The 16,732-nt window shown below is 54.4% G+C and overlaps 7 protein-coding genes across 7 annotated transcripts; 1 reads left to right on the top strand and 6 right to left on the bottom strand.

Annotated features, from left to right (window-relative positions):
- Positions 1-3,405: 3,405 nt before the first annotated feature.
- On the bottom strand, positions 3,406-3,990 carry PHYSODRAFT_469707 (hypothetical protein; the record flags this gene model as incomplete). Its single annotated transcript, XM_009516267.1, has 1 exon — positions 3,406-3,990. The coding sequence occupies one exon, from the start codon at positions 3,988-3,990 to the stop codon at positions 3,406-3,408; it is 585 nt and encodes a 194-aa protein (XP_009514562.1).
- A 1,097-nt stretch (positions 3,991-5,087) lies between these two features.
- On the bottom strand, positions 5,088-5,528 carry PHYSODRAFT_379936 (hypothetical protein; the record flags this gene model as incomplete). The annotated part of the gene is made up of 1 exon (XM_009516266.1): positions 5,088-5,528. A coding segment is annotated over one exon (441 nt), but the record flags the coding sequence as incomplete, so codon positions are not given.
- A 614-nt stretch (positions 5,529-6,142) lies between these two features.
- Positions 6,143-7,144, bottom strand: PHYSODRAFT_468324 (hypothetical protein; the record flags this gene model as incomplete). Its single annotated transcript, XM_009516265.1, has 2 exons — positions 6,143-6,760; positions 7,016-7,144. Coding segments are annotated over 2 exons (747 nt in total), but the record flags the coding sequence as incomplete, so codon positions are not given.
- An 856-nt stretch (positions 7,145-8,000) lies between these two features.
- Positions 8,001-8,510, bottom strand: PHYSODRAFT_470493 (hypothetical protein; the record flags this gene model as incomplete). Its single annotated transcript, XM_009516264.1, has 1 exon — positions 8,001-8,510. A coding segment is annotated over one exon (510 nt), but the record flags the coding sequence as incomplete, so codon positions are not given.
- A 719-nt stretch (positions 8,511-9,229) lies between these two features.
- PHYSODRAFT_389141 (hypothetical protein) lies at positions 9,230-9,433 on the bottom strand (the record flags this gene model as incomplete). The annotated part of the gene is made up of 1 exon (XM_009516263.1): positions 9,230-9,433. A coding segment is annotated over one exon (204 nt), but the record flags the coding sequence as incomplete, so codon positions are not given.
- Positions 9,434-10,341: 908 nt separating this feature from the next.
- Positions 10,342-10,503, bottom strand: PHYSODRAFT_467927 (hypothetical protein; the record flags this gene model as incomplete). Its single annotated transcript, XM_009516262.1, has 1 exon — positions 10,342-10,503. A coding segment is annotated over one exon (162 nt), but the record flags the coding sequence as incomplete, so codon positions are not given.
- A 1,020-nt stretch (positions 10,504-11,523) lies between these two features.
- Positions 11,524-14,066, top strand: PHYSODRAFT_257480 (hypothetical protein; the record flags this gene model as incomplete). The annotated part of the gene is made up of 4 exons (XM_009516261.1): positions 11,524-12,451; positions 12,534-12,701; positions 12,770-13,201; positions 13,522-14,066. The coding sequence occupies 4 exons, from the start codon at positions 11,524-11,526 to the stop codon at positions 14,064-14,066; spliced, it is 2,073 nt and encodes a 690-aa protein (XP_009514556.1).
- Positions 14,067-16,732: the final 2,666 nt, after the last annotated feature.

The following is a 16,732-nucleotide window of genomic DNA, read 5'->3' as shown; positions in this document are numbered from 1 at the left end:
TCGCTGTTCGCGGATCGATGATGGGGGTCCGAGGGCGTTTCTCGACTTAACGAGTGGGTCTCAGTTCCAGCCCCTGGTGATGTCAGGTCGATCAGTTGGCGCTGCGCCAGCGGGAAGTCGACCTCCCCTCCGTCGTCTGGTGGATCGCTGGGCGGGCTCTCGCCCGGCCGCGCTAGACACCCGTCCATCTCATAGGTCTCGTCCTCCTACTGCAGGAAGTTCGTGATGTATCAAATAGAAGACCGTATAGTTTAACCAAGTGATTTACTCCCAAATCGTTCGTTCCCTGCTCTTAATGTTGATTCACACCTTCTTCGCTTGAAGGCTACCCCAATCACGACGTGACGATGCCGTGGCTTGCGCAAAATCGGAAGTGATACGGTATACGAACTGCTACAGTAAGAAGTGTAATTAGTGTGAGCCACGGCATTTGTGCCTGATCGATTGGTTTTGCTCCCCATCAAGTAGTGGGGGTAAATCTTCCCGAAATTTAATGTTAATGATTGTCCTGGTAGTGCTACTCTGTAGCACGAGAAGCCCATTAGGGATTAATTCGAGGCTTCAAATATGTGGTCCACAGAAAAGTAGGTACTGGACCAATACAAATTTCAAGTGTAAGCGTCTTATAAATCTAATGTTTTTCATCGAAAACCCTATTCTACTTATTTACACAGGTTTTATTACGAAATATAGCAGGTGGAGGTTTAAATGATATCTTACGTTCAAGTTTTGGATATTATCTGGTCTATTGTGTTAGGGTGTATAGGATACCTTTGAGGAAAGTGATCGTTTACAGTATGGATGGGGCCAACTCCTTCGCAAAATAGTAGCTGTTTTGAATTGAAAATGTCTTGATTAGTTAAAACCTCTAATCAATTGAGTATAGCTCTGGGATCGCGGTGCCCCGCCTATTCAATCTTCAGCTCCGGCCTAGTAGAGTCTCTCGTGGTCGTCCTCGATCCCAGTAGTTCACACAGCATTCAGCCCTTGAGCCGAATGAAGCAGACTTCCTTTAGACGTAGTTCGACGATCAGTTGGTGCGCCTTGAGCGCCTGTACCGCTGAAACTCGTCGACGCCGTCATCGTCGTCCCCCGTGACCTCCATGCCGCTCGCTGCGGTCGCAAAGGAATCAGTCGTCGCCGCTGCATCTGCATCAGCCTCCGCTGCAGTATCAGTTGCTGCTGCAGTCCCAGTGGACAGCGTGAAGATCGATCTGGGCACTGAGAAACTACACGCACAAAATGTTTTGGCATATTATAGATTATAGACTTGATGAGTTCTTCGTAGCAGCGCGCTCGGTGCCATGGCAGCGAGTATGAGCCCGCGAGGGTGGGGGCCACCGTAGCGACCGAGCACGCCGCGTCAATAGGTTGCATGATAGATCGGTAGCTTGGTAGATACGTGTTCTTGACAGTATGCCACGACAGCGAGTATGAGCCCGCGGAGGGTGGGGGCCACCGAGCACGAACTGAAAAGTGAGAATACTCGCCGACGATCCGAGACGAGAGGTTAGGATAACTCAAAGTATTGTATTACTCAGTAATACAATTTCGGTATTAATACAGATTGTATTAATACTTATACTCGTTTTTTGGGCGAATGAATAAGGATAATTGAAGTAATACTACTCCTCAGAATTGTTAATACCAGTAAAATTTTACGGTTATACTTCCAGAAGCCCCTCCGAACCCACGCAGGCGCTATTTCAGTGCATGCTCGCGCACTTCCACTCTCTATACGTCCTCCGCGGTGCTATTCGATACCCGTCGGACCGCGGGACCCGCGCGAGGCTCCGTGCCAACGTCTACCACGACCTTAACAGAAACTTCATCTATTGTGAAAACCCATTAGAATGTCTTATTGGATTGTTAATCCGCCGATTTAGTGGCTTAATAAGACCTACGACCCCCCATTTGTTAAATCCGACCTCCTAATTAGACTGGGGTACCTCGATTTATACTCAAGATTATTACCTAGGACGACTTACAGAGTCAGAGCATATGAGTCGGATTTACATTTGGTAATCGACCGATTAAGCCAGGGCCCGCCGATTTGCTTGCTATTCAGATGGAATGTCCGATGTGCAACCGGCATTCGCTCCTTGTAGGCTAAATCAGCCGCCACGCAACAATCGTTGCAGTCGCTCTTGACTAGGTAGTCAAGGCTACAACACTAACATCAGAACTAAGCAGGAAAAGCCGCACGCTATAATACATGTAACTGAGATATGCAGGCGACGCGTTTAAGTGCGGTGTTGCCGCTGCACTTGGCGAGTCTCGGGCCGAGGTAAATGCATGTTGGCCAAAATTGCTAGGCTGCACATAATCGCGAGACCGATGACCGATTTATACTCCGATTATAATTGATACATCCCCGATTTATTAGCCTTCAAATCCGCTATGAGCGATGTTTAACCGACTAATTCAGCAGGACAAACTAATCGGTTTTCACAATAAATGCAAAGGGGAAGTTTGCGCTCGATCACTAAACCAAGCTACCGACATACTTCCCAACTACCCACAAAAATATTTCCCTGCCTGTGTTAATTAAGACCAGTGCCGCGGGACTACCACTACATAGCCACATCTTCAGGTCGCGCTACGCTTGTCTTGGCTGCCTCTGCAACATAAGGACCGTCGTATGAATACTATGAAGAAGGTCTTCAATGCCATTCGGATCGTCAAGGTGATAGGATCGCTTCAGCGTTGAACTGTTCTATGGGCTCAGTATAGACTGGGGGGGTTAAAAACAGTCTATTTGAGGCTTATTTTTGTCCTATAGTTGCCTGATATGCAAGAAGCTGTGACTGGATAGATTCGGTCGGCTGTCTGGATGAGTTCGTGGGGCTGGGCTGATGCTTCCGGGCGGACCGCAAGAGGTACGCATGCAACGGTGTTGCTGCCGCCTCTGCTGTCATGCAGTCGAAGTCATACGTCGTGTTCGTTGTGTTCTTCGCCAGGATACTTGCGGGGCGTAGCAATTGCAGTGAAGGATTGCCCCACTGCACACTGAAGAGCTGCCCGAGAAGTTGGCTGAGCTCGTCGGTGTCTGCCGCCTGGGTTGGTCTGTTTTGGTGACGGAGTATGTTCGCGTGGCCTTCGATGCGGACGTTGACTGTTTCTGTTGTTGCTGCTTGGAGGAGCTCCGCGATACCTTGGGTGAGAACTTGGTTGGCCATGTCCTGGCTGGAGTCTGTAGCTGGGAATCCCATGCTGCCAGCTTTGCGGGTGTGCCACGTCCCGTTGGCGCGTTGGTGATACAGGATCCATCCGCCTCCTGGCGGTGTCTGCTGCTGCGAGCTAATCGCACCAGTGATCGAGAGGTGGCGTCCATGTGGAGGTGTCACTCGTCGTCATGATGCCGAGGCATGTCTCCAGGCACCATGCCTGAACGCGGGTCGCGCTCTACTTCTTCCAAGCTGCTGTTATCGCCTGGACTTGGTAAATACCAGCAGACCACACGGCTGCTCGCGTTTCTTGTGGAGATGAGTGTTCGTTGTTGAAGACAGCGTCGTTACGCAAGCGCCTCAGCTGCACAGGGGTCACGGTCGTCCATATACGCCATAACGTTGCCATCGCTTCGTTGTGGTGGGGTGTCCATGTCGCTGTGCACTGCTGGGAGTGGGCGAGCAGCTCGGGGGTCACTGCTGGTGGTTGTCGCTGGGCTATGGACGGCTGGAGACTGGCGATGTCGTTCTGGGAACACTCGCCGCCGAGCCACTTGGATACCCAGTGCCGCCATGAAAGCTGGGCTTTTTCGCACTCCCAGATGATATGATCAATCGTTTCGCGGTGAGTCGAGCATGTTGCTTCGGGGCAGGCCCGGTGGGTGGGCCATACTTCTCGGTAGAGGTTCAGCTCACCGAGAGTGATTCGGTACGTAGTCCAGTTTTGGTAATCCGTAAAGAGGCCATTGGTGTCCCACAACTGAGCTGGGCTCTGTGTCAGTGCTGCTTTTCCCCATGATGATCGTTCTTCTCTTCGCTGCATTTTGTCCAGCATTGGTTGAAGCGCGTGCTGCAGAGTTTGTCGAATTAACCGTGAGCGTTGTTTGCGGACCGTCGTCGCAACCACTCTGCCAGGCGTAGCTAGTGGTACTGCCCACGGGTAGACGGTAGTTCCTGGCGCAGACTTTACGACGAGCGCTCTCATGCGTTCCCAAGCTCTGAGCTCGGCGAGATCGCCTGTGCTTTCAAGCGCAGGAGCTGCAGACGCTAAGTGCCACGTCCATCCGTCCTGGTTCCTTGTAAGTGTCAGCGCTTGGCGAGTGAGACCGTTGTTCGCGTACTTGGCCGTGATCGTGTTTCTTCCGGGGGTGATATTCCATACCAGTGGCGTTGCCAGCACAGGGAGTTCGAGTAGCCGTGGCTGTCTATCCTGGACGCTCCAGTAGTTCCACGGGATGCTGTGAGCGATGCTCAGACACCAGTCGAGCACGTGCTTGGACTTGGTGGTTGCCGTTCGCGCAGGTTGGATGAGGACTTCCTTTCTAGGTCTGGTAACCGGTGGCAGCTGGATGATAATGTCTCGCGTACGTTTAATCTGGATAGTCAGGTAGTCGCGGGCCCGTAGCGGCCTGCCTTTTGCGTCGAGGATACATGCGTTGTTGTCCCATGGTGCATTAAGTAAGAAGTCCACGTCTACCGGTGGATTATCTTGCCGTGGCGCCGCGGATGTCGTCACGAGAATGACTTTTGACTCTGGTCCGATCCAACAACAGTTGCTTACCTCGGGACCCGCGGATTGGGGTCCTGCAATGGTTTTCACGTCATCAGGGGATGGTGTTAAGTTTCGAGAATGCGCTTCCCATAGTTCCAATTTTCCCGGGCCGAGATCTGCGGTTGCCCGAAGTGTTCACGGAGCGCAGCCGAAATCATGGCTGGCGATGTTGGCCTGAATGCACAACAAAACTTTGTGCGTTCTTGTTGGGGGTGCACGGCTGCGTGCCAGGCTGCTGTGTAGACGTCGTCCGGAGAATGGAGCCATTTGTCAGCGAGGTTACTCCTTGATACTGCAAGCGCACTTGCAATGTCTTGACGTCCAAGCCCGCCGTGTTGCTGCGGAGTGTCGACTAGACCAGGGTTAAGTTTGGGCTTGACTGGCTCAGTTCGTGTGGTGGCTGACCAAACGAAGCCTTTTTGCAGCCGTGTCAATTCTTGGAGCGTGGCTTTGGAGGGGACATACTGCCGTCCAGTGCACAGGATCGCTGGGAGCGCTATTGCATTGAACAATGTCACCCTCTGGACGACGGAATTGCCCATGGTAGTTGCTATTCGAAGTCGGCGTTGAATGTTTTCAAGTCGGATTGCCCAATTGAGCTCCGTCGAGTCGTGGGTGCCGACCCAGTAGCCCAGTTGCCTAGACGTGGCGGTTGGTTCTTGTACAGCGAACCCTTGCCATCGCGACGGTGCCTTCGCTGTGTTGAGACCAATCAATACACTTTTTTGAGGCTGGACATGTAGTCCGGACAGCTCTCCGAACTTCTCGAGAATGGGTTTCACAATGTCGAGTTCCTTTAGAGATGCCATGTACACAGTACTGTCATCCACGAACGCCGAGAACTTGTGTCGATGAGCAGTATCCCCTGGGACCCTGCTAGAGCTGGGTGTTGGTCGATGGCGTGGACCAGTACATCTACGGCCAGGATGAAAAACAGTGGGGCCAGCGGGCAGCCCTGACGGATTCCGGAGTTCACAGGCCATGGTTTGGATATATTGCCGTCCACTAGGAACTGCGCGGTAGTTCCTTCGTGTAGCGTCAGGATTACGTCCAAGAATTCAGGAGGAAACCCGTAGCTACTGAGGACAAGCTGGAGGAATTCTCGTGACAATGTGTCGTACGCCTTGCGGAGATCGAGGCATAACACTGCCGGTGATTCTTCCCACGGTTTCGTCGGGTCGTCAAAGCTGGTCGCCAGAATCGCCCGTAGGAGTGTGACTGTTTTGTCAATGTTGCGTCCCCGCACAAAGCCTTGCTGAGCCGGGCTGATGATTCTGGGTAAGATAGCGTGAAGTCGTTCAGCCAAGATGCGTCCCAGAACCTTGTACGCTGTGTTTAGCAGTGCAATTGGTCGGTAGTCCATTGCATCAGCTGAGTCCCCTTTCTTTCGGAGCGGGATGATCGTAGCACGCAGGAACGAGTCGGGCACCCCTGACCCCTTGAAGATGGCATTGTAGAGTCTCGTCATACTCGGTGAGAGCTCGTCGGCAAAGTCTTTGAAGAAGTCGTGGTTTAGACCAGTAGTCCCCCCTGCTTTATGCCTTGGTAGCCGCTGTATGGCGGCTATCATTTCAGCTTCCGCGATGGGAGCCAAACGTGCTGCCACTTCGTCTCGCCGGAGCCGCTTTTCCACCGGAATCTGCACAAAGCGGGTGAACTCTTCCTCGAGGGAACTGGAGTCAACTGAAGCGTGGGATGCCCCAAACACGTGATTCCACTCCGAAGCCATTCGCTCTTCACTCGGCATGGCATCCGGGTAGAAGCGACCTGGAGAGGGATCAATTCTGGATATGTGCTGGTCTCGCTGCCATTCCGAGTCACGCTTAAACAATTTCCGCGCTGTTTCCGGCGATTGCTGTATGCTATCACCGAAAGACCGAGCAGCACGGAGACGTGCTGTCGCATCGAGGTCTTGTTGATGCTCTGCTGGCGATGCCGTCGGTTTTCGTGTTGCTGCTCGCAGGTTTTCGAAGTAACGTTGTGCCAGCTTTCGGTCCTGTCGACTTGTATCTCGAATAAGATTCTGGATATCTGCCACCAGCTTGTCCCATTGACCTACCGGGTTACCTCCGTTGTCGAATGCATCCCGTAACTTGTGAAGTCCCTGTCCAAATGCTTCTCGGACACGCTCTGGTCTGCCGCTGACGATCGGGTACTGGATCGGGCGATGGCTCCTTTGGTGTCGAAGGTCTCCCAGTGAAAATTCCAACCGGACTTCATGATGGTCCGAATTGTGGGTCGGGGGTAGTGCTTCCACCCACTGCACTGCCGTGTAGGGCTGTCCTTTGACGTAGACGCGGTCTAGGCGGCTAGCCCCATCCTTTCTCCAAAAGCTATAGTGGTGAAGCGGGTCATGATCCACATCTTCTTCGTCAAGCTGGTACTTTAGCGAGACTGCGTCAGTTAGTTCGAGCCCTTGCAGCATCTCCTGCAGGTACGGACTTTCGCAAGAAGCAGTGCTCGGTTTCGAGCTGTTACCCGGTCTTGCTGAGGATTCAGCACACAATTAAAGTCACCTCCGAGTATGATGGACTCATGATGGCGTAGCCAAGGGTCCAGGTCCGGAAAAAATTCCAGGCGTTCCGCTTGGTCGATAGGAGCGTAGATATTGACAAGCAGCCAGCCATCGAACTCCACAGCCATCACTCGATTGGTCCAGCTCTCTCGTTGCCAAGGTCGAACTTTGCTGCTCACGTGCGGGGTGCAGAGTTTTCCCAATCCTGCTGATTTCGTTTCTGTAGTGGTCCAGTAACTCAGCGGATGGTCCAGTAACTCAGCGGATGCTCCGGCGCCTTTCGCGCCTACGTCCGGTTCCAGCGTTGCTTGACTGCCCGAACTTGCTCTGCCGTGTGTAGTCGCGCGTCTTGTACCATGGTGACGTCGGGCTCCGTTCGCCCACGATGCCTTTTCCAGCCGTTGAGCCAGTATCGTCTTGCTTTTTTACGAACCCCATCAAGTTTTGAGTTGCAATTGATACTGTTTGTCTTGCTTGTTTCCTGGTAATCTGCGGGGCTGGGCCGATGCGAACAATGTCGAAACATTGTATAGCTCACTGAAGTAGTCAGCTTCTAGAGGCTCTGCTCTCACGTTGCAGGTTTCCTTTAGCATGGTTAATGAAGACAAGGGTCTGGAACTGAAGTTGAAGCCTCATCGCGAGGCTGCGACGCGCGTAGCGCCAGCGTTGTTTCAATGATGGCCCAACACTCGAACGTCTGCGCTCGATACAGCGCGGCATGCAGTGCTGGTACTCGCTCGAGAACTGTGAACAACAACCCGAGGTGTTATACAACTGAGCTGAGAGGTCCAGGGGGTGTTGCTGCCAGCGCCCGTAACTCGACTTCGTATATGAATGCAGCTACGGTCATTCTCGAGCGTGCTTGCGTTTCGTTCTTTTGACAGAGCTCAAGTAGCCGAGAATTACCAAAGTTCGCCGCTTTCAGTGTATTCCACATCACCGGTGCGTAGATGTCCAGCTTTTCGGGACTTCCGGCAGCAGTTTCCCGTAGGTCCGCGCAACGTTCAAGCAGCCCTTCTTTGCGACCGACATCTTCGTCAGGTACTGCTGCCCAACTTTCGAGACAGCGTAGTAGATATTCTAGTCGACTCTGTTCGGTCCACGTATCTAACGCCGCATCCGTCATTGTGCTCAGGATATATTCTGGCGATTCGAAGCTCTGAAGCATCCGCAGTAGACTTCGTGGGGCCTCGGAGACTGTGTTTATCCACGTTGTGGTATCTGCAGGAACTGTCGGGAATGGTGACGTTGATTCCTTTGCCCATCGAGTTTGCAGCCGATTCCACCCCGCTTGTAGGTGTTTTTTTCGCAGCCGGTTGCTTCCAAGTTGGGAATCTAATCCGTGAAAACGACCGACACCGGTGCGAGTCGTTCAAGGGTCTCCTTCGTGAGGGTCAGCATCCGCCTGTGTGGACATCGAGTCTTGACTCCAGACCGATCCGCTGGTATTGCTGGGGCTTGGGTCTGACGGGGTTACATCCATACTGACTTCGCCTTGTCGTATGCGTTCCTGCCACGACAGCAGTTGCTGTATAGTGATGTCATAGGTTTCCGTCCATGTTGTTACCGCTGCCGAGTCATCCCAGTCTAAGTCATGCAGCTCCTTCACCTTACCAGGGGAGAGTCCATGGATTCCCGCCGCTGGGAAAGCGTGTAACTCGGATTTCCGGCTACCCCCATGTTCCTCGATCGCGTCGACCTCCTGGCGTTCAGGTCAGTCAGGTGATGTCCGTCCTTCTCACTATTACCTGCTCCCATTTCAGTCATCTCCACGTCGTTAGCCGAATTGTTGGCACCAGCAGACAGCGTCAGGTCCACGACTTCCTTCACAGTTACCGATCCTGCGGCAGTCATTGGAGCGGTTGGCTGATTGAAGCGAAGTCGCATGTAGTGCCGTGCTGTAAACAGCAGAACAATCGGAGCTGTGCCCTCTGCGTACGTTGCTTGACGCGCCGCTTGAAGCCGCTGGATCCATCCCTGTGGTTACTTCCCTTCGTAGTTGCGTTCCTTCACAGATGAGAAAGTCTCGCCCGATTTTGCTGCTTCGGTTGGCTGGAAGATTTGATAGTTGACGTCGCCCAGTCCCAAAGGCGCAACGACCACAAAGATTTCTCGTTGAAGAATTTTTGCCAACAGCCGCAGCGTCACCTCCGTGCCCCAGTAACGATAGTCGATGTATGCTGCAAGCTTGGATGTTGTGCAGCATAGTGCGTGCAAGTAGTCCTTCAGACCTTGCGCTGATTGAGCCTCCGTTAGGCGCTCTTTGCCGTTGGTTAGGCCTTCGTCCAACGAGCAAAGTATCGCTTCACGAATATCGTCAGGAAATTCTTGTTCGAAGTAGTGGCTTACCGCCGACCACATTCCTTTCTTGAGCTTCGATGTCAGATTTTCCAGCGCAGGTACGCTGCTTTTGTCGGCGAAGTCTCGGTTGAGGAGAGCCATGGCCACCGCATAGTACTGGCAATTGCCTGTTTTCGGCGTGGCTACCCGCTCCAAGTTACAGTGCTGGAGCACCCGTTCACCGGAGTTCAAGGCCAGCTTGGGCTGCTCCGCCAGTAGCGCCGTGGCGTTGCCTACGTCGCCCTGGTCGTCCACAATGTGCTTCGCAGCAATTTGCGACTCAATGAGACGCTGGTGCTTCTCCATTGCAGCCGTTCGGTGGCGCTGCCTTCCTTGTATTTCCTCACTGATAGAACGTCCGACGGTCTCTGCAGACGGCTTCCTTGGTGCTTCTGGGACGTTCGCTGCTTCGACCTTCGTTACATTCGAATGCGTGCGCTCAACCAGAGCCTGGAGGTGCTGAGCAGCGCGCGGGGAGCCAGCAGTGACCCATTGTCCAGTCGGCTGAGGCGGCGTGCGTTGTGCCGATGGTGGACTCGGCGATGCAGGCTTCTCAGGGATCCTAGTGAACAGTCGAACAGTGGGCGTCGGGGCTTTAGCTGCTACTGGGGGTGGGGGGATGCCTCCTTTTCTTCGATCCAGTACTTTTCTAGCTCTGCGATGCTAGTTATCGTACTCGCTTGGTGGGGACGTTGGGCAATCGCTGCCGTGGTCACCGTTACACAGTAGTGCTGCTTCCAGGAATCGTCGGGCACGTTACACTGGTTTCAGGTATGGCCAGAGGCCCCACATTTGAAACAAGGCGGTGCCCTAGAACGGCTTGCATGTTGCACTAGGATTTTGTGGCCAGCCCAGTCGATGAACCGCATTCCGTTAAGAAATTCGGGGCAATGTGTGCTCTTGAAGTACACATCCCATGTATCCGTCTGTAGCTTACGGGCCTTTGACGACGGTTCTTGCCACGTTGTGTATGTGGTGGAGTCCCTCAGATAAAGACTAATAAACTCCCACACGTGTCCTGCCACGCAACTACGGGGGGGTTGCCCCTGCAAGCCAAATACCCAAAGACAACGAGAACTAGTCCCGAGATCTCTAGGCCTCACCTTGTGTACCCTTGTAGCAAGACTCGGATCTTTATCTAGCGTAATTCCTAGAAGACGTGTAATATGAAGGGGTGAATATGGGGTTCCTTACACTTGCAGGCAGAGACTTAGGTTAACTCTGTCGCGGATGCACTTGTACAGCGAGGTAACTCTTCCCACTGTACGACAACTTGTTGTACAATATGTACGAGATCTACTGGAGATCTCCTGCCGCAACTAGTCTGCGGGTCCAAACCAAAGTGCGAGACGCACACCAATACCTTACTAAACCGTTTAGAGTGCCCTACTGTCGAACACTGAGAGCTGATCTCCTCAGTCCAGACAATGCAACACACTACGCTACTAGAAGGTTACCGGGGAGGCCAAATCAATCCAGAACCCCGAGTACACTTCGCAAGTAGGTAGGAAACAGTCACAGTACACACGTAGGCGCTAACCGCACAACACAAAGACTAATATGAAGAAGTACCTTGTCTCGTTGTTGGAAATTCTGAACTGAACTGCCTATCTACCGGCGGCTCGTCTGCCGGCCAACCAACCAGTATGCTGCACGCCTTTACCTCATGACGTCATCTGCTGTCTCCGTGCGGTGTCATCGTCCTTGTTACGGGCCTCCCCGTTCTGGATCTCCGTAAATACGCCATCGGGTTTCGTAATCAGTCGCCGTCCTTCTATACGGGACGCCGAGCTAGGGTGTCCCATAATTAAATTGGCTCACTCTTGGGTCACCTTCGGGTAACCTCCGGGTCCATCACCTCACAATCCTTCAACCCGCATTACGACATCCGCCCTCTCTTCGCGTGAGGCTATCGAGCAGGTGGCTGCCACGCGTAGAGCTCCCGCACCATGTCTGCTTCTCCACTCACGTCGTCGCCTTCGTCGTCGGCCGCCGGCGTCCCTCTGCTGAGTGCTGCCCCGTCGTCGACCTACAGCCACGGAGATTGCACCGCCTGTCACTCCCTTGGTCGATCTATACCGGCCGCGGCTCCATACTCCGGTTCGCAGCCATCTCTATCGGAACGCGCGCGCATTATCCAGGCTGCTCAAGTCACCGCGGCCCTCGATCACGAGGTGCTGGATCTCCGGGGCCGTCTTGACGTCGCCCAGAATCTTCTTGAAGCATCTGGTCGCCACACTGCAAGTCTTCATCGAGCCATCCATGATCGGGATCTGGAGGTTCAACGCGTGCGCAACGAAGCCGACGGTCTTCTCCGAGATCTCCAGCAGGCCCTGAACACCGAAGTAGAACGCCGTCAGCAAGCCGAAGCTGCTGAACAACAAGTACGCGCAGATCTCGCACGGGTCGCCGCTCGCTCAGCTGATGCCGATGAAGTCACTCCGTCCGCTGCAGCATCGCCCTCTAACGTCGTCCCCAGTCAGTTGGAGATCGCCCTCGGAGATCTGGATGATATACGAGCCGAGCTGGCAGATATCAAGGCTACCTGGACCCCTCCTCCCACTGCATCGGTGACCCCAGGTGGCCGACTGTTGGCTGCCAGCGAAGCTGCCACTGATGGTGATCGGACTAGTGACGGACGCGCGGGACGTGCCCTGCAACGATCCAATGCCGAACGAGACAGATCTCGCAATCAATTGCCCCAAGCAGAGGCGACAATCGACAGGTTGCAGACCGAGTTGGCGCAATCGCGCACGCTGGTCAACAAAGCAGCGCCACAGATAGTCGCCCTTCGCTTGGATGCGTCCAAAGCTCGTGAGGACGCAGAAGCAGCACGACGAGAAGCGGCGGCGGCGTCGAAGAAGGCGCAAGACGGTGGTAAGTCGTCCCAAGTGCTGAGGTTGTTGATGTTGCATCACTAACGCCTTGATCGCCACAGCGACAGCGTTATCGGATTTAGCACAGCGGCATAAGGTGGCTGGGAAGCGACTGGAGGAGTTGGAGAGGAAGATCACTTGGCTGACTCAGCATAACACCGTTCTACGGCGTGAGAACGTCGACTTCAAGAACAGTTTGGAGCATCGTCAGGCTGATCTCGCAACAGCTCAGGATCGCGCAGTGGCTGCAGGTCATGATCGCGCGTGCTAATGTGGCGGGTTGACTCTTGTGCTGACCTGTGCGTTTATTGCTTTGTAGAACGAGAGCGAGCGGAGGCCTCCTTCGCTCGCGACGACTTGCAGGCGGAGCTGGATGTGAGTCGACAGTCGCTGCTGAAGGAGCAGGCTTCTTGTGCTGATCTCCGCAGCAAACTAGCGGAGCGTGAGGAACACCTTGGAGCGTTGCGCAACTTGATCAATCTGGTACCTGCGCCGACTCCGCAACCTGAGGTGGAACGATGCGTGGCGTCGGCCTCTTCCAGTTCGTCTCTTGCCACACTGGCGTCAACGGCCACGAGCCTTGTCTCCTCTGATCCTCCAGCGCGAACATCTTCGCAGCAGCTCCCGTCTGGCTCAGCAAAGCGAAGTGGGGATCTCTCTTCTGATCCAACGTCACAGTCGAAGCGTGCAAAGCGCGCCGTTGCGACTACCGAGGGAGCGCCAGCTGAGTTGTCTTCCTCTACGGCGATGGGTACGTAGCTCCTCCTCATTGTCAGACGAGCGACTTTCATAGATCTCCGTCTGACAGCCCGTGGATCTCTGTATCAGCGCGAAGCCCATTCACGCATGCAATTCCACCTGAGTCCAGCGAAGCTGCGCGCCCTGCCGATGTCACGCCGTGGCTGTGGGAGGTTGTTGCAGGTCACCGCCTTGACCAGCTTACAGCCAAAGACCTCGCTTCGAAGTTCTTACCACGCGACTGGCTGCTACCCGCCGGGGTGTGCAACCCTAAGAAGGGGAAGCTGGCCGTTCCTGCTGACTATCGGCCCTGACCACAAGCCTCGGTCGAAGCTTTATACAAAGCGAGTCCCTGGAAGATCTTCCTGGATAACATGCCCGACCCAGTCTCGTTCGACATTGGAGATCCCCGCTTCCAACCTCTTCTGGCCATCATCCGCGATGTGCTGACTCGGAACGATAATCGTGGCGCGCTTGTGTTCTGGGAGATCACCCACTCCATCGAGATTTCCATTTCCAAGGACAGCGCTGAGTCTTGGGAGGTGAAGTTCACTTCGGATCGTAAGAATCGGACATCCCACTTTGTAAAGATGCTGCTGCCTGTGTTCGAAGAAGTGGCCCGCCTGTGCAAGGCTCATGTGTGCGACTTGGACATTCTTCTGGAGCCATTCTTCCTGCCGCTGATCGCAACGTGCCCGTGGTTCCCTAAGGGAGCTTCTGGTGCCTCTGGAGATCTGTTACACGTCTTACGAACGACTGACGAGGCGGAGCCGTGGCGCCTGTTCTACTGGAATGCTCGTGCCAAACACCCATCGATGAACGAACCCACCCACACGCGCCTTCGAGGCAAGTTCAAGGCGACCTCGTCAATCGCCTAGTCTGAGTCAGCTGAACAGACCTAGGAGGACCCCCGGAAATCTCCAGCGTCCGACATTTCTTCCTTCACCAATGTACGTAGCTAGTGGGTAGTCTCCTCGGGCATGCATCTTCTTTATCGACATCGTAATACACCGGTTTCGACTCCATTTCATATCACTCCCGCCCCACAACTTAATTGTACTCAGTCAATGTCATGACTGGGAGATCTCCCCAACTGGAGATGTGAAGGCATGTCGTAGGTCGCCGTGCATTCTGGGAAGTGATTTGTGGTGATCAAGGCCATAGCACAAACTCCAGGCGTAGGACTGCACTTAGTCCGACGGCCACTGACCACGCCTTCACGCCCTCGGTGTCTCCTCCACTGCGGCTCCGGGCTGGATCTCCAAGTCGGCGATGACAGCGATCCGGCCAAAATCGACGGAACGCGAAGGTAGTCTCCGACACGAACGGTGCCAGTTTTCACCATCGCACAGACCCAGCGCGTCGTGGCGAGCGCGTTTCAGCAGCCGTCGGACGCGCGTTCGCGCCCCCCCCCCCCCGCCGCGCCTCGGCCACTGCGACACCGGGCTGGATCTCCAAGTCGCCCCCGAGTACTCGTTCGTCGAAATTCTAATGTCCGACCAGATCATCACAACTAACCTCGTTTCTCCATTCCATCGCGTGATCTTCTCTCCATTTCTTCTTCCACTCAATCAAATGTAAATGTGCAACAAATACCATCCACTATTACGGATAGCGTCCACCACGCTACCCACCACCACCGCCTCACTCTTCGGCGATGTCGGCCTCTCCACGCGATTGCATCACATGGAACCTCTGTCGGCTCCGTCGCTTCTGCTGGAAGTCGAACAGCAGACCACCACAGTTCAGGTGTTCTTCCTTGACCCAATTCGTCTCTGCGTGGCCCTTCCAACGCACCAAATATTCCTTGAGCCGTCGACCGTAGCGGGTGCGTCTCTCCGTCTTGGCATCGAAGATCTCTTCAACTTCATACTCGTTGTCCCCGCGAGTTTGTGCCTCCCAGCTATCCTCGGGGAGAAGTTCTTCGTCAAAGTCAAATCGTTCGCTTTCATTAACAGTGAGATCTTCGGCGGGTCGTTCGGGGAACTGTCGGACCAGCTTCAGCTTCGAGATGTGTACGATAGGGAACAGTCGGTAGTCAGTCCCACTGATTTCCAGCGTGGCAGCGTAGTCGCTCACCATGGTGGCGACTCTGAAAGGCCCATGCCACATGTGAGCGAGCTTCCGAGCGTATCCGACCTTGACTCGGTCGAGGTACAGCCACACCTGCGATCCCTCCTTAATGGGTGACTCCGGTACGTTCTCATTGTGGGCTTCTGTGCGACTCTCACGAGCTTCGGCGAGGAGACGACGAGTCTCTGTCTGAGCACGTTGGTATTGGCGTTGGATCTTGAACCTCCATTTCTGTGGGTCGAGATCTCGGCTTCCGGTCCCTCCAACAGCCAACGATGCCTCAATAGTCGTTTTAGGGTCCCACCCGTGCAGCAAAAAGAATGGCGTGTCCTTGCGTCCTCGGTCGTGCGATGTGTTCAACGCAAACACCAACCGCTCCGCATATTCATCCCAGTCCTGTTGGTTCTCGTCTTCAACGTACATCCGCAGAGATCTGGAAATAGTCTGGACCATCCGCTCCGCTGTGCCGTTTGCTTGAGGTCTATACGCGAGCGTAGATCGCTGACGCTGGCCCAGCAGCGCATTAAACGACCGGAAAAAGTCGGACATGAAGCTCGGTTCCTGGTCGTGCCTGATTACTTCGCTGGCTCCGTACCGCCGAAACACGCATTCCTCGTATGCCTCAGCCACTGTTGGTGCGGTCCTGTCCGCGTTTGCCTTTGCCACAACGAAGCCGGTGAAGAGATCCACGAAGACTAGGAGCTCTGTTTTGCCCTTGAACGACTTCGGGAGGGTGGGGATATGATCCATAGCCACGACCTGGAAAGGGAAATTAGCGGCGATATTGCCCGGCGATCGCCCCCGCAAGGTGGGTTTTCCTTTTCCCGTCTCGCAGTCGACGCACTCCCCGACATATTTCTGCATACTTCGGAACATACCTCGCCAGTAGAAATGCCTCCGAAGCTTTTGCAATGTTCGGCTGACTCCCTGATGACCTCCCTCCACACTTGTGTGGAAATGATGCAGGAGATCTTCGTGGAGTGTGCTCGGCATTACCAGTTTCACCATAGATCCACGGTCCTCGACATCATCACCGCGCCCCTCGACTGGACAGTACATCAAGAGGCCATGCTCGTCGACCTCGTAACTGTCAGCCGGTTTACTGCACGTCTTGGCTTGACGGCTCGAGATCTGAGAGAGATCACCGTGCAGGAAACTCTTCAGTGACCCGATCCACACCTCCTCGTCTTGAGCACGGCAAATACGTTCCAAGCGCAGCTGCTTGACGACGTCTTCCTGCAACACGGCTGGTGCGACAGTACGAGATCGGCTTCGCGTGACAGCGCCTACCTTCGGATGGGCGTCACGTTCTTCGCGCGTCTTGAGGAGCTCGTCCAGTCGATTCAAGGTCTCGAGGTTCGTGTAATCGGTGTGACTCTCGACAACTACCCCGGCACCACGCTGCAGCGCTTGTCCCGCCAGCATATCCGCGGGTTGGTTCCAATCGCGTTTTACATGGATGAGTTCGCAT

This window comes from Phytophthora sojae, assembly GCF_000149755.1.
Source record: "Phytophthora sojae unplaced genomic scaffold PHYSOscaffold_1, whole genome shotgun sequence".
In the NCBI taxonomy this organism is placed as follows: Eukaryota; Oomycota; class Peronosporomycetes; order Peronosporales; family Peronosporaceae; genus Phytophthora; species Phytophthora sojae.
This window is presented reverse-complemented; position numbering and strand designations above follow the sequence as displayed.